Here is a 16,867-nt window from a genome sequence, read left to right on the forward strand (position 1 = left end):
AACCTCATTCACTAAAAAACACCCAGAGTGTGACATACAACCTACCTTGTACTTGGAGCCAAAAAGCACTATCCTTGTATTTACAACATCTAGGTGACACGCTTTACAAAAACATACATTAAAAACAAAAAAAAAAAAAAAACAAATTACATGTGACATAAAAGGATAGTAAAGGAAAATCATAGCATTGAAATTGGTAACCCAATTTTTAGTGGTGACTCGGTTCCACCCCAACTCTCTTTAATGTTTCTGCTTTCCGAGGGCTGCAATTTTTCAACAAAACCATACCATTTTAGCTTCACTAATTCATCGTTACAGACATTAGAAGAATAAAAATTGAGGTTTCAAATTTTAGTATTTAAGAATGGTACCGGATAAACGGGTCGCCCCGGATAGGATCCGGCAGGTTGCGGTCGATCTGTTGGATGTGAGCCACCTTCCTAAGAAAAGATTTCTTGAGCAACTCGTCGGCGGAATCAACGACGGCGTCAGGCTCCTCCACCTCCGGGAAGCTCTCCCTCTTCTTCTTCTTCACTAGGACCGTGGGCGAATGGACCAGCTGCTGCTTCGCCGTGTGCACTCCGATCGCCACCGCCACCAGCACCATCCCCAGCATCACGTACACCGGCGCAAACTCCGCCTTCACTCCCCTAGGCAGAATTTTTTAAAAAAATTAAAATTAATTTTATCATGATCTCGAATTCACGGCTTAAATTCACTCTCTCATATCTGAATTCCATGTTTGAAAACTTGAAATTAAAACTTGAATTCAAAAACTTTAAATCCATGTTAACAAAATCCATATTTGAGATTTCAAAATTCAGACCTTGAATATAAATTTAAATAAAACAGAGTACAAAATTTACTGATACTATCCAAATTCAACAACTTAAAAAAAAAAATTTTAAAATTTAAAATTAGAGTGACCGTGTCTTGGGCCGAGGATGATCAGAGTGGACAGAGTCCATGGCGGACGCGAAGGGTTTCATCTCGGGAGTAGTTGAGGTGGCGAAGGGTCTGTTTCCTCCGAGTCGACCCAACAGCAATCCCTATGTGAAAACCCAGAAGCCATTATTCTCGTCAGACACATAAACAGAAGAATGAAGTCAAATTCATCATTTGATTTTAAAAATTCCATCGCATTTTTTCTCTCTTCCGTGAATCAAACGCGAACAGAAGTAAAAGCAAAAACAGAAACAGCAAAAAACAGAGACGTACCATTGCCCTGAAAGCCATGATGGATGTTTGATGTATCAGTACAGTAATTCCTCAACTAAGGTTAGGTAGAAAAAAGCAGAAGCAGAGGATTGCAGTGGGGAGTTTGGGGGAGAGGGTGGTCCATTTCCAATTTATATATGGAAACTTGGAGATGGATAAGATCAGCAACAGCTTCAGATTTCCCCCACTGTGGGGAGTGTGTTCATTTTGGGATTTGACTATTTGAAAATCGAAAGTGGTAGAGGTTTCTGGGACTTTCCCTTCGCATATGTATATATATATATATTAATAAATGCTTTGGCTGTGCAAATCGCGCACACCTGTTTTTGGTGATCGTTGACACTTGCACTTGACACTTGACACTTGGACATCACATGCATGTATAATCATCAGTGCACACTTGCGAGTTCCAAAGGTTCTCAACAGAGGTAGATATCGTTTTTCATAATATTTATCATTAGAATCTTAAAACATAGATTGGAGGTTAATTGCACGCCTATCTATTAGCTAACGAACTCGATCTCTAACACCCTCTACAACAAGATGTAGTACTAGACGTTTTTGTTTGTTTCGGAGGAAAATGAGTAACAAAAACTGACACACCACCACTCCCAAGAACTACCTCATTACCCTTTCCTTCTTGTAACTCATTTATCATTACCAAATCATCCCCATCATCTTTTGATTGTCTGGGCAATGTCAAAAATGGTGACCTATGCACGGGCCGTGCACATGGTGTACACCTGTTGATCCAAAACCCAAACTTATTATATTGTAGGTCTACAAATGTGCAAAGAGATGGGTTATATGAATGTGGAGATTGAATGTGACTCTAATGTAGTAGTCGATTGGGTTCGTTCTTGGAAATGCATGGCATGGTATTTGTGGAATTTTTGAAAAATGTTTCTTGAGGCTCTTTCTATGATTAATTTCACCATTGCTCACCAATTTAGAGAAGGAAATAAGGTTACGGATTTCTTGGCATGTCTGGAGTTTGCTTATTTACCTCGTCTAGTTAGAGACATGATTCGACTTGACAAAATTGGTTTTACTAATTTAAGAGTCTAATGTGTCGTTTTGTCTTCGTTTCGTTTTAATTACGTTTTGTTTTTATCTGTTTGTAACTTGATTTGTTAGAATCACGAAATTCCTCCATCATAAGTGAGGGATTTTTTAATAAAGAAAGGAGGTGTCACCCTCTTTTATTAAAAATAAATAAATAAATAAATAATAGGTCTATACAAAAGTGGCAAAAATGATGAATGATCGATATTGGCAATGTGGGGAGTCTCAATTAGGACATCTATGGAGACCTTAACAATCAAATTCAATAGCACTATGACGACAAGATTAGAATTTGGATAGTGCATATTCATCTTCGCAATCCATGAACTACAGTTGTGCTCTTTGCGACACTTTTGGCTCTCGTTTTGACTCATTCAAACCTACTTCAGCTTATCCTTGTCCCAATAACTGAAAATAAGGACAATGTGTGTATGAGAACATGGAATTGAAGTTTTGGATTTCCGATATAGCAAGTGCTTACTATTTTTTTGGCTTCATTTGGAGGCTCACTTGAGCTACACATTAGGCGTGCCCGCGTTTTGTGCCGCGGGGGGGGGGGGGGGGGGGGGGGGGGGGGGGGGGGGGGGGGGGGGGGGTGGGGTGGGGGGGATCATATATCTCTTCCGGGATCATATATCTCTTCCTATTTCTTCTTAAAATTTTGACAGGAAACATTTCATATACACGTCTCATTCTCGAACTGTTTAAGTGTGTATACGTTTATCATCATTGAATTAGAAGTATTTAAATGGTTCTACTTAATATAGTTTTTTCCACGGTTTAAATATATCATTTTAGATTTTTTGTATTGTTGTATGTTTTCTTTTTACAAACATCAATTGCAAGAGTTTAAAAAAGAAAATAAAAAAGAAACCACTTTTCTTCAAAATTCTATTGACTTAGTAAGGAGAGTTACCCTTTTTAGAATTCCTAGTCCTCTTTGCTCTGCAATATTGGGAAAGAAACACTCTTCATATCCTTATTAACTATTGTCCACTTGAATGAGATTAAATGCTACTCATGTATACAACCAAAAAAAAAAATTAATGCTTAAGTCAATAAATGATTTTGGAGGATAAATAAATTAAAGGATATTAACAACAAATGAGATAAAATGGACTTTTGAATTTTCCTTGGGATCCCACTTCCCTTAAACTTAGGTAAATTTTTCTGAGAATTGTGTGCAATTTACTATAGAGTAATTATTTAGAGTAGATGAATTTGATCTTAACCATTAACAGTGGGTCTTTCGGGCAATTCTATTAGTCTTAAGGACAAGTTTTACCTTTTAGGTGGCATCCTATCTTCAATTTGATCCCCATGATCTGATCAGTTCTTCCTACATATATTACCTCTGGATCCTAGTCTAATTTTGCCAATGAGAGCATGAATTTTTTAGCTCGTCTCTTCATGTGTGAACATGTCTGATCAAGTGTTTTTACTTCATGTTGCTTTGCGAAATATAATGGGATGAAGAAGAAATAAATTCAACTACATTTTGCTCAGTTCCATCCTATTATGAAAGTCTAGATCTTTTTTCCATGTTTGAACATGTTTCCTTGGTTTCTTTAGCCTCAATGTCATAACCCCAGAAATAGTTATACAAAATTAGTAAAGTGATTCTGAAAAAAAAAAAAAATTTAATTAATTAATTGAAATAAAAAAAATAATAATTAAAATTTATTTTTATTTTTATTAATAAAAATATATTATTATTAATATTAATTAAATACTATTACTATTATTAATATATAAATAAGTAATGTAAAGACCCGAAAATTTAAAATGATTGAAATAATAAAAAAATAGATAAATAACAAATAAATAAATAAGAGGAATGACGTGGGAAAAAGAAGAAAAAAATTAAAAATAAAGAAATTAAAATAAATTAAGATAAATTAAATAATTAAATAATTAGTTATTAAATTAAATATTTTTACATTGGATTTAAAAAAAATTTAATTGACATAAGATATGCATATAGGTAAGTTAAAGATATATGTATATATATATAAAGTAAAAGTTAAGGAAGTTAAAGAAGAAGAAAGAAGAAGAAGAAACAGTCAGAGATGACACCCCCCCTCTGAAATTCATTCCTGTGCGCGCCAGCCACCTTCGTCTTCGTCTCTCTCTCTCTCTCTCTCTCTCTCTCTCTCTCTCTCTCTCAATTTTTCGATAAGTTTGCAGTGGATTGGGAAACGGAATGTGCCATTGGAATCCTGGTTACGCAGCCGACATTTCTACTGGAGCAAATTTTTCATAGGAATGGCTTAGGCACTGCTCCTGGGGAAAGGTAATTTTTCCCTATTTTCTCAATTTCACTGTTAATATGCTGTTAAATTGACGATCGAACGCCACCATGGGGTCCTAGTCGTCGTTATTTTGGCATAGATAATTTTTCAATTGGGGTTTTCTTGACCCTAATTCAAAGCAAGAGTGTAATTTGAAAATTTTGGCTATATTTAAGGGTATTATTATTTATTTAGGAATTATGACCCTAGGAAATTTTAAATAATATTTTATTCAGGAATAATTTATTGGAACTAGGAATTTAATTTCAGGATCCGGGTGAGCGCCGCTGGTATTTTTCGGAGTCCCTGTTGGCGTAGTTCAAGAAACCAGGTAAGAGAAAAAATATATATTAAATCAGAATTTTTATGAATTTAATGGAAAAATAAATTATGTTATATGTACGTATATATGTTTCAGTATGGGTAAAATGCCAACTGTTTAAATTATATTTTTTTCGAGTTTAGGGCTGTTTATTTGATATGTATGTGTGAAAATGAATTGATGAAAGTGGAAAAATATTTTCAGAATATTTATGTAAGACATGAAAGGTATTTATTGTATATAAACATTAAATGTTGGTTGGCTTATTTTACAAGCAGTGTATAAATTTTATTGCTAAATTATGTGGCATGAGTAAATAGAATGCTGTGTGGAAATATATGTTAAATGATGAGATGCAGGTTAAGTTAGTAATGTATTGTGAATAAAACATGACATGAACTATGTTGCTTGTGTATGTTAATGCAACCATGTAAACAGCTGAAATATGCTGGGTAAAACAGTTAAAAGTGGCTGAGTAAATGTGTAACAGTTAAAAGTGGTTAGGTAAATGTGTAACAGCAGAAAGTGGCCGGGTAAATGTGTCACAGTTGAAAGTGGCTGGGAAATGTGAAACAGCTGAAAGTAGCTGGGTAAATGTATGACAGCTGCAAAATGCTGGGTAAAACAGCTGAAAGATACTGTCTATGAAATGAAATGGAAATGAAATGTGAAATGTGAACAATGTAAAATGGGAAAGAGTTACTTAAAGTGAAATGCAATGTAATGTTAAGCCATGAATATGAACAAATGTGTATGATTGAATAATGATAGAAAAAATGATGTATTATAATATTAGAAATATATATGTACATAGAACATGTTACGATTGGGCGAGGCATACCTTTCTCCTGAGGGCTTGCTGAGTAAGGCGAGTGCACTGGTAGCTAAAGATGTGGCAATAGCCGCATCATGCACTAGAGCAAAGGGAACCTACTTATATGAGCGGGTAGATTTCCCTATCCTTAAGGCTTTCGCTGATAAACTTTTGTATAAGCTGTGTGAGTACGAGATCAATTTATCACTTGAGGGCTTACTGAGTAAGGTGAGCGCCCTGGTATGCTTGAGCTACGACCTTTGGGTTGCCTAAATATCATAGCAGATGGGTGCTACTTGTATGGACGGGTAATCACCCCTATCCTCGGGTAATCTCGTGGGTTAAACATTTGCATGTGTTTGATTAGGTTTATGGAATAATTTCAGAAATTATGTTAATGATTTTCAAATGTTAAATAATATGTCATATATAAACTCATGTTGGTCATACACTGTTTTAATATATTGTTTCTTCCCTTACTAAGATGTGTCTCACTCAAATATGAAATTATTTTTTTTTCAGGATTTCCTCGAGATCGAGCTTTGAGAGCTCGAGGTTTTTATAACATTATCGGGAAATAGAAAAATAAAATGATATATTTCTATGTTAATTTTGGGGAATGTAAATATTTATATTTTATGTCTTTATGTTTTAAGGCTATTGAGTAAGGAATGATAGTGAAAATACTGAATTGTTTTAAGAGTTATGTAGATTTATGGAAATTCAGGTGATGGATGATTTAATATGGATTATAATTAGAATTAGTAAACTCTTGTGTTATATTATATAGAGATTATGATATTGTTTTCCGTTGCGTATGTTATGAATTATGATTTATCAGGATATGATCAGGTATAACGCATTGGATCCGGATTTAAGGGTTCGGGGCGTTACAAGTAAGCATCCTAAAGCTTGAAGCTTTAGGATGTTCTTCTAAATTGGCGCAGATCCAACAACCCCCCTTGTGCTCTCTCTCTCTCTCTCTCTCTCTCTCTCTCTCTCTCTCTCTCTCTCTCTCTCTCTCCTCAATAACGTGGCAGATTTTTGCCCGATCAGAAATTGGAAGATACTGCTGAACTCCATTCTTCGCTGCCGTCATTTATACCAGAGCGGATCGGTGGTAGGAGCGGCGTAGACGTATCTCCTGTGGTAAGCCAAATCTCCCTTTTTACCTCATTTCTTGTAAATTATAAGGCCGATTGACAAACGGACACCACCATGAGAATCTAGGGATAATTCTCTACAAGTCTAGTAGGACAAAATTCTCGTGGGGTCGTCGTGGGCAAAACCCCAAATTTGGAGTATGGGGGTTATTAAGTGGCTTATTTTCAATTAATTAATATTAATTTAGAAATGCTAAAATGTTGAGCATCTAGAGTTAAAGTAGAATTTTCGGAATTTAGGGCCCAAGTGAGCGTCGCGGGTGTAATTTTGGGACCCACAAGTAAAATTCAGAAAATTAAGTGGGGTGTTAAATAATAGTTTAAATGATAATTTGGGGTATATGGATTTTAGGGAAGATTAATTGTGTATTGTTTTGGAGGAAATGAGTTAATTAATCTAGGGAAAATGTGAATTTCAAGATTTGAGTTTCGGGCGCCAAAGGCGTAGAATCTGGGTGTTAACGAGTCTCTTATTAAGTTAGATAAGGGAAATAAATTATAACAGTGTTTTTAGAATTACTATGTTAATTAATATGTGAAAATGAACATATGATATTTTGACTGAAAATTATTTTGATATAAATATTAGATAAATTGTGTGGCATTTGAGTAATATTAAATTGTGATGCTTTGCAGTGTGAAATTAATATATTATGAATATTAGATAAAAATTGTGTGGCACACGATATGCATTGAAAAATGTGAAATATAACGATGTGTATTTTTTGAGAAAATATTGAAATGAAAATGATTGATAGGATATTTATACGTGAGTAGAAATTATTTGCATGAAAAATGAGTTTGTACAAATTACTAATGAGTATTTTGGGAAATGTGGAAATATGTGAAATATGATATATATTATTATGAGATGATGAAATGTGCATAGAAAATAATGAGAATATTTATATTAAATTGAATTGAGATATACTGAAATATGATTGATGATATGCCAACACCGCACAATAGTTGCGGGTGAGTGGTATTCCTTTCCTATTGATGTTGTTGGGGAGGTATGCTTAGTATGGAGACTGTGTGTGTGTGTGTGAAGTTCCTACTGATGTCGTTGGGGAGGTATGCTCAGTATTGAGACTGTGTGTGTGTGGGTGAAGTTCATACTGATGCCGTTGGGGAGGTATGCTCAGTATTGAGACTGTGTGTGTGTGGGTGAAGTTCCTACTGACGCCGTTGGGGAGGTATGCTCAGTATGGAGACTGTGTGTGTGTGTGTGTGTGTGAAGTTCCTACTGATGCCGTTGGGGAGGCATGTGTGTGAAGTTCTTACTGATGTCGTTGGGAAGGCATGCTAAGTATGGAGACTCTGTGTGTGTGTGTGTGTGTGTGTGTGTGTGAAGTTCCTATTGATGTCGTTGGGGAGGTATGCTCAGTAGGGAGATTGTGTGTGTGAAGTTCCTATTGATGTCGTTGAGGAGGAATGCTCAGTATGGAAATTGTGTGGTGAAGTTCCTACTGATGTCGTTGGGGAGGTATGCTCCGTATGGAAATTGTGTTGTGAAATTCCTACTGATGTCGTTGGGGAGGTATGCTCAATATGGAAATTGTGTTGTGAGATTCCTAGTGATGTCGTTGGGGAGGTATGCTTAGTATGGAAATCGTGAATGTGTTAAGAATTGGAATTATGTGATCTAATGTATTATGTAAAGTACATAAATGTGAAGTTATGTATACATAGATATGTAATAAGTTAAAATGGGAAATGATTATGAAAAATGAAAGAGTGTGCGTTTTATAAAATAAATAATTGAGGCGAAGTGAAACTCTCCTCCTGAGGGCTTACTGAGTAAGGTGAGTGTCTTGATAGGTATCAAATGTGGCCATTCCTGACAGCATAACGTGTTAAGGCAAAGGGAAGTTACCTATATGGGCGGGCAATCTTCCCTATTCTTAGGAATTTCGTGGGTAATTATGTGTGTTGGAAATGAATAAACTTGATAAATGGTTTTTGTTGGCCTTACAAGGTTTAAAATCTTATTATCTTATTTTGATGCTAACAAATAAGTGAAATTTAATGTATTTGTGTGAGTAATGATATTTCAGGGTTCATATATGTGAAAGTCAGGTCAAAGTGCCCACAAGGATCAAATATGATGGAAGCAAGGTCAAAGTGCTCATAAGGATCAAATGAAGCTTAAATGAGCCAAGACATGAATTACTTGTTGAAGAATATGATGACATGAATAAGTTGTTGAAAGCCAAGGCATATTAAAGTCAAAAGAGTTAAAGAAAGGCAAAGTAAGAAAGCTCAAAGAATATGGAAGTTTGAAGAAAAGATGGATTCAATCCAAGAACAAAACATGAAGACTCAAGAAATTAGAATGTTAATATTTTAGAAGTCTCATGTAAGTTGTTTAAAATATCGTTTGAAATATTTTGAAGCTCTTAGGTTAACTTCTTAGACCTAGATACTTTTTGAAATACCTGAAAAATATTTTTATAAGGTCAAAAATTATTTAAAAAAGGTTAGAATCATTTTTTGAATAAAAAGCACCAAAAAGAGTTTTTCCGAAATGCTGTCATTTTTTATACAGCCGCATTGAGGTGAATTTTTCTCTGTCAAACACTCATTATTTTAAAGACTGGTCAACATGTAAGTTGTAGGATTTTCTCTTAGCTTTCGTTTGACACCAAGAACACTAATTTGGAGTTATACAGAAAAAGTTATGGCCAAAACACTGAAATGGGGTCACTGCTGTCAAACATTTAAACACTGTTCAATGGGTAAATTTTTAAAATTCTAATGTTTTAAATTATAGCCGTTTGAACCTTAAATATTCTAATAAATAGGGAAACTCTTTAAGGAAATTTTTGCAAGTTTGAAAGCCTATAAATACATGGTTTTGCAAGTGAAAATATATCCAAGAATTGAAAAATCTGTTTTGAGAAGCTGAAAGTACTCTTGTTCTTCCTAAGTTCTCTTGCTCACTCATTGAAAAATTCTTTTGTTGAGAACTCTGAAGTGCTGATCCTTCTTCCTTTGAATTCCTACTGTTAATCCTCTTCTAAGAAGGATATTGGTGAATTCTACACTTGAGCTTCATTCTATTTCCTATTGATATTTTACATTGAAGTATATAGTGCTAAAATTGTACTAACTTGCTCTTCGAGAGAGTATACTTGTACACAGATTTTATCTTGTGTTTCTTGTAGTTCATTGACGTTCCAAGGTGTTTGGATCGTTGGCTAAGCAAGGGGATATTGCTTAGAGAGGCGGACTCTAGCCTATGTAAGGAGTGACCGAATAAGGGAATATCGTTTGGAGAAGGCGGGCTCTAACCTTAACCAAGGAATGTTGTAATCGGTTTTGTTCCACCAGTTAACAGAACAGGTTTAGTGAATCCTTTGGTGGTTTGGCAAAGGTGAGGACGTAGGCTGGGTATAAGCCGAACCTTGTAAAAATCTCCGTCTCACTCTCTCTTTCCCTATTTTTTATTTTCAGTTCATATACAACTGCGTGGATGATTTAAATATCTAAATTATACATACTACGCATATTTGGAAATCAAGTAAACTTAAAGTCCAATTTTGATTTGGGTTGCGGAAACCGAAAAGAAGTACGTTGGTTACACCATATCTTGCGGAAACCATACGGGAGTACGTTACTTGGTTAACAACCCAAAGATAAATTTACCAAGAGTTTATTTGAATTCTAAATATTTGGAAAGAGTGCTTGCATTTATTTATACAGGGCTTTACTTCAGAAAGCATAAATTATAATTCATAATCATAGGGCTTATATAAACAAACAAACTATCTCAAGATCTTATATTACCAAAGTGCTGAATACTTTATATCTTGGTTTGGTTGTTTGTTGTTTAACTTGTACTTGGCAAATAAATTGATTGTTTGGTTTGAAGATTGTGTTTAATTGATTGGATAAAAGAACTAAGTTCTTGATTGATTAAAGAATTAAAAAAAAAAACAAGTCAAGAATTGGTTAAAAAATATAAAAGTAGTTTAAGGTATTTTAAAAGGAATCAAAAGAAATTTTTAGAATCCAATTCACCCCCTCTTGGGAAGCTATTCCTAATTTCAGTTTTAAAGCTTATAAAACTTGTGTTGTATATCTATATGATTATGAGAATGTGAATATCAATGTATTTTCTTAGATGAAATGTTGTTTTGAAAAAGAAAGCATGTTATAACTGAAGTCATATGGCCACACACTGTAAATAATTTATTCATTCTTACTAAGATGTGTCTTACCCAAAATTATCTAAATTTTTCAGGGAATAGGGATAAATTGGGTGATAGAGCTCCTTGATCATAGGGAGCTGGGACCCTAATATACAGGGTGAGTTTGGATTAGGAAGGTGTGATTCCCTAGGGTTGTATTGTTTTTGGATATGAGATAGTATTGTATATTTATGTATGTTGATACTCTGGGTATTGTATTCTAGACGTTATAAATATACTGTCTTCCGCTGTTAGGTTGTATAAATAAAATAAATTTTTACCTGGTACCCAGTGTGGGTCGGGTCGTATGAATGATAGTAGGATTGTTGGGGTGGCCAATTTATGGATATTGTGGATGATGAGTGAAAATTTATTTATTATTGAAAAAAATTTGTACAAAAAATCGGGGCATCACACTCAAGGTGACATTTCTTTGCTTCTCTCTCTTTCTCTCTGTAAGAACCCGAAAAATATATAAAAGGATTTCTGCAGATTTCGTCGACGAAGCCAGATTTCGTCGACGAAGCCAGAAGACTTTTTGTCGACGAAATTCAGAGGGTTCGTCGACGAAGAGAAGCCGAGAGGTCTGGAGAAATTGAAATATCAGACTTCGTCAATGAGGCGGCCAACATCCGCGACGAAATACTCGACTTTTCATCGAAGAAAACTAGGCGGGTCAAAGGGGTATAAAAGGAAAAATTTGTTTTCTTCTTCATTAAGTTTTCTAATCTCTCTCTCTACTCTCTCTCTCTCTCTCTCTCTCTAGATTTCCTCACTGGTCGTCAATAGAATTCGAAATCCAAGGTTACCACGAGGATTGTGGAAGGATTCTCTACAACTTTTGTGGATCGGAATCTCGTTTCCGAGATTTTCGGGTTTCGACATAAATTCGAGGTAAGGCTCGGTTTTCATTTCTGATCTGGTAGTTTTGTAGAAGATGGTCGCGTGAGTATATTCTGTATCGGGATTTGTAGGTTTTGGAACTCGATTCACTGTTTAGGAGCCTAAGAGTTTGGGTTTTGCTTATGGGGTTGAGGTAAGGGGAAACTGTGTTATGTTAGTTACTTTTGAAATCGGACTCGGTGGAACTGTGGTCCACGGTCCTGCGTGTGTTTTGACTACTCATTTGGGGGGGATCTAAAGAGAAAAATATAGGTTTTTCATTATTACAGTTTTTGGGAAAAAGGGAGGCGACGGGTTGCATCCTTGGTTTTGATGAAAACCTATGTATATATGTGATTTATACTACGTGAATGGGATGGCCATGCCTTGACCTTGTATAAACTGTATTTGTTTGGAAAACCATGATTTAGATTACCAAATGGGTGTGATTTGTTTGGTTATATGAGCATGCATGTGTGTGTGATATGTTGAAATGCTAGTAGGAACACGGTTCCAAAATTATTCCAAGTACTGAGAGTGTCCGACTCTATATCTGAGGGCATTTGAAATCGATGGCCATAGATTGGCAAGAGTGTCCGGCTCTATATCCGAGGGCGTAAGCCTTTCCGACAGATTAGGCCACAGGGTGTGGATGCACCATTTGAGCGCCGGTACGATGCCATGGGAGTTGAGGACTTGCCATGTGCTGGTGGCACCATGCTTTGCGGGTTGGCTACGGGCTAACGCTGGAATGCAGGACCGGCTTCAGGCCGATAAGTGTGACGACACTGTGTACTGATTATGTGTGTGTATATGATGGAACTGTGTGGACGTGATCGTATGTTCTTGTGACCGATGTATTGAGAGAGCTGAGCTGATGGGATCACCAGTTCTGGTAACCAGGTTACTAAATCATATGTTGTGGGTGCTTGTAGGCACTGTGTGAATTAGTACTGGATTGCGTTTAACTGCGTGTATGTTTTGTCATCATAACACTCAAATGCCACACATTGATATAACCTGTGTTCTTCCTTACTGAGAGGTGTCTCACCCCTACTATACGTACATTTTTACAGGTCTTTCGAGTAATCGAAACTAGCGTCCTGGTGTGGGGAGCGTAGAGGCTGGTATACTGTGTTAGCACTTGGGTAAGTGCTAGGACTGTAGATTTGTTGGGTTGCCATTTTGGGTTGTTTTTGAGCACCCGGTTGTACGTTTTGTTAGAGCTATGATCTGCTCTTATATAGACTCTGGTATGGTACTACATATATGATATATTGATGATTTTTCGTTACGTATATGATTGTGTTTGGATGCTGTTTAGGGTGCCTGGGAACCCCACGGGGTCGGACCCTCATCCATTGTACTGTATCTTTTAATGATTGTATGATACAGGGACAGGATAAGTTACATTCTCACCTCCGAGTCCCACTTCGGGGTTCAAGGTGTGACACACTCTCTCTCTCTCTCTCTCTCTCTCTCTCTATATATATATATATATATATTCAGGTGTTTAATTCAAAATAGCGTAACCATTGTGCAAGCCTATTCCAAATTATTAACAATTCTCCAAGTGTCACATTGTCATTTCTAATTTTAAGTATTTCATGTATCAAAGTTGTGCATTAGGAAAAAAAATCAGAAGAAATAAATTTATGATACGCATTTCAAAAGGAGTTCATGAAGAATTTGAATTCCTCTTTGAGCAATCATAACTACAACATATTCTCTAGTACCTATTTCTAAACGTCCTAAATTATCCCCAATATAAATTCTAAATATCAATTGTCAAATAACTTGCAATAATTCATATTTTGTAAAAGGAGTAAATGTTAATTAAAGACATAAAACATGTGTCATAAAGTTCCTTAGTAGCATGCAAAGTAAAAAAAATTCTATAAATACTAAAACTATACAACATGGTGTGCTCAACCTCTATCTTTTCACTTTATGTACATGCATAGTATGACTAGTCAATACATTAAGAACGAGGATAAATTGCAAAATAGGTTTGGGCAATAGTTAAACTAATAACAAAAATTGCAAAGAAGAAAGCAACCATAGTCCAAGGGGTACTAAAATGGTCATGTATCATTTGAGTAATCCATGTGTTAATCCTCATGTCGTAGTGATTTTGGATTTTGTCCTCAACTTCTTGAAAACTATCAAAGGCTAGAGTTACCTCTGCTCCCATATCATTGATCATTTTTGCCACCTCTTCATCACTACTTAGGTGGTGGTGCAATAATTTTTGGGATCGCAACTCTCTTACATCGTCGATTCCGTCAATCAAACGATCCATAAAATATATGTAGGTTGAAACTTCATGCCTAGTAAACGTATTTGGGGCTGCTTCATAAGCCATCATGTTCATAAAAATATGCTTGTCGCCTCTGTTAAATTTTATGTTTGGAAGCTTTAGTTTACCATAAAAGAAGTGAGAAACAAAACTGATATCATTCAAGAAACTTGTGTCACTGGGCTTGCAATGGATCCCCTTTGATTTGATTTCGGTTGCAGAACGAAAAAAGTGACCTTGCGGACAAAATCTCTCTTTGCCCAAATTTTAGTTCCTTCGGTTTTAGCACTTTTAGTTTTTTTAGCTAAGAACAATTTCGATCGGGCAACTTGCAGGAGATGAAGGTATTGTTGATCACCTATACATAAAAATTATAACGATAAATACAAATAACTTAAGAAACAAACACAAAAGCCAAAAAAAAAAATTCATCACAAGTCATGTGGAATTTGGACATTTGTATGTTAACCATTTCATCAAAATCATCAAACTTTGACCACTCAATAGAGCAATTAGGCATGCATATTGGTCTGGTACTTTCTATTTTTTCGGTAGCCAGCTAGACCTTTGGTTACCTTTTCCCCGCCATGTTGCCTTTGTTGTCTTTGTTGCCTCGCAGGATGTAAGAAAAAGATCAAGGTTGAAATTGATGAGTTCTTCCCCTCCATCTTGACCTGGTTCTGAGAATTTCATGTCCAGGAGGACTCGGAGAACTACGAAGGGGAGCTGGTTCTCCAGCAAAATAATGTCCATTCGAATTTCAGACGCACTCTTCCAACCCAAATGCTCGAGGAATACACCAACATCAATCAGAAAATGCAAAACGAAGCAGCCATCGAGGAACATCATCTTCAGGAAGGCATCGTCGTCCCAGTCCTTGATCAATTTGTCGAGATAGCAACTCTTTGCCTCTTCTAAGACCTCTGAGACCCTGCTGTAGTACTCATCGGGGCGATGCCGGCTGTTGGCGACGAACTCGAAAGCCACTCGGGGCTTAAGCTCTTCTGCAGCTCTCAGTTGGGGTTTGCCGTGGTGGTAAGGGCCGAGGGACACCACAGCTGGGTCGAAGTAGATATCGTTGTCCTTCCTCCGCCGCATCGACGGAGGAACCTTCTGTATTTGGGGCTTCTTCGGTGAAAGATCTTTGTGGTTGGTGCCTTCCTCCATTATGGACATACACTCCAAGAGTTGGTTGTAAATACGAGAGGGTGCATGGAGAGACGAAGCAGCCGTAACGCTATTTCCTTCTGCTTTTGGTGTTCCCCTTCCCTCCTCCACGGTCACCAAATCTTGATCATCAGTTTCCATCGTAATGTATGATAGCCAGCTCTGATCAACTCTTCATTAATTAATTAATTACCATTCACGAGGGTTGGGAATTGAAGAGACTGATCTGGCGAATGTAAACATGCATGCATTATTTTATTTTTGAGAAGGTAAAGATTATATATTGAGCGACCAACAAGAGAAAAACAATATCAAGCCAGAAGCTTGAAGAGCACAAGAACTGACTCTCTGAAATTAAAACAGGAAAAAACAATGGAGGGACAGCCTAAACCGCAGTCAATTGAGTTTGGTAATTGGTGAAGATAGCTTTAAACTTTTCTTGGCCATGTGAGCTCCACTTGCATATGGATAAGATGCATACCATTCACGGGTACGTATATGCATGTGTTGCCAATTCTGATAACTTTGTTTTTGTTTGTGGTTGATATTAAAAAATAAAAATGCACTCGATCACTTTCCAAGGATATATATCCTGATAAGTGATATACTTGGAAGGTAAATTGGAGGAAGAATACATTAGAATACAGGGAATCTACAAAAGGGAACTGCTAGCACTTCCGGGATGGCACCTTAGAAGAAATTATACACACGAAACCTGCTCTCCACTCCACGTACTCATGTACTTAATTTTTTTTCGTGTAAAATATGTAGTTTCACATTTATTAGCATTGGATGTAGAGGAACGGGATCCGTTACATGTCTCAAATCTAAAAAACATGCTGATGGACAACATTAAAGTAGAGATCCTCTACATATTTTCCTGTATGATAAGGTCCAAGAATTCTCGACAAGGCATAGGTCAAGTGCATGGGCTCGCATCATACCGGCCTGTGTCTTATTGAATTCTCTTAGATACATATCTTGGGAAAAGCTAACATTTCCTTAAAAAAAGGAAAAAAAGAAAAAAAGTAGAATAGGAAATTTTCTTAATAAAAATTATAATAAAAAAAACACTTTGATTAGACCCACCAATCAGATAAACAGAGCTTGCCAATCTTGGTTGAAGCTAAAAAACCTTATTCTTTTAAAGCTTATTCCAAATGTTCCAAGCAATGTTAAAAATGCAAAAACCTAAGTATCTCATTATTATTATGAAGGAAAAACAAACTTAAACTTCTCGAAACTATACCATCTATTACAAATACTGCCTTAAACTTTTAAAAATAACACTTACAACCCCTAAATTATCAAAAGACGCTACAAAAAATAAGGTTATTAGTGACGGTTTAAAACCGTCACCAATAATCAAAAAGTCGTCACTAATTGTATTAGTTACGGTTCTATCAGTATTAGTGATGGTTTTAAATTCGTCACTATATTTGTGGTTACTACT

At 36.1% G+C, this 16,867-nt stretch overlaps 2 protein-coding genes across 2 annotated transcripts; both read right to left on the minus strand.

The window, feature by feature from the left end:
- Nucleotides 1–52: 52 nt before the first annotated feature.
- Nucleotides 53–1,470, minus strand: LOC131160324 (uncharacterized). Its single transcript, XM_058115894.1, has 4 exons — nucleotides 1,219–1,470; nucleotides 928–1,049; nucleotides 372–650; nucleotides 53–263 (listed from the first exon to the last, which is right to left on the minus strand). Exons 1-4 carry the CDS (start codon nucleotides 1,234–1,236, stop codon nucleotides 209–211), a joined length of 474 nt encoding a protein of 157 aa, XP_057971877.1. The 5' UTR covers nucleotides 1,237–1,470; the 3' UTR covers nucleotides 53–208.
- Nucleotides 1,471–13,873: 12,403 nt separating this feature from the next.
- LOC131160005 (uncharacterized) lies at nucleotides 13,874–15,816 on the minus strand. Its single transcript, XM_058115287.1, has 2 exons — nucleotides 14,823–15,816; nucleotides 13,874–14,605 (listed from the first exon to the last, which is right to left on the minus strand). Exons 1-2 carry the CDS (start codon nucleotides 15,553–15,555, stop codon nucleotides 14,409–14,411), a joined length of 930 nt encoding a protein of 309 aa, XP_057971270.1. The 5' UTR covers nucleotides 15,556–15,816; the 3' UTR covers nucleotides 13,874–14,408.
- Between the last annotated feature and the right edge of the window lie 1,051 nt (nucleotides 15,817–16,867).

The sequence above is a fragment of the Malania oleifera genome, chromosome 7, assembly GCF_029873635.1.
Source record: "Malania oleifera isolate guangnan ecotype guangnan chromosome 7, ASM2987363v1, whole genome shotgun sequence".
NCBI lineage: Eukaryota > Viridiplantae > Streptophyta > Magnoliopsida > Santalales > Ximeniaceae > Malania > Malania oleifera.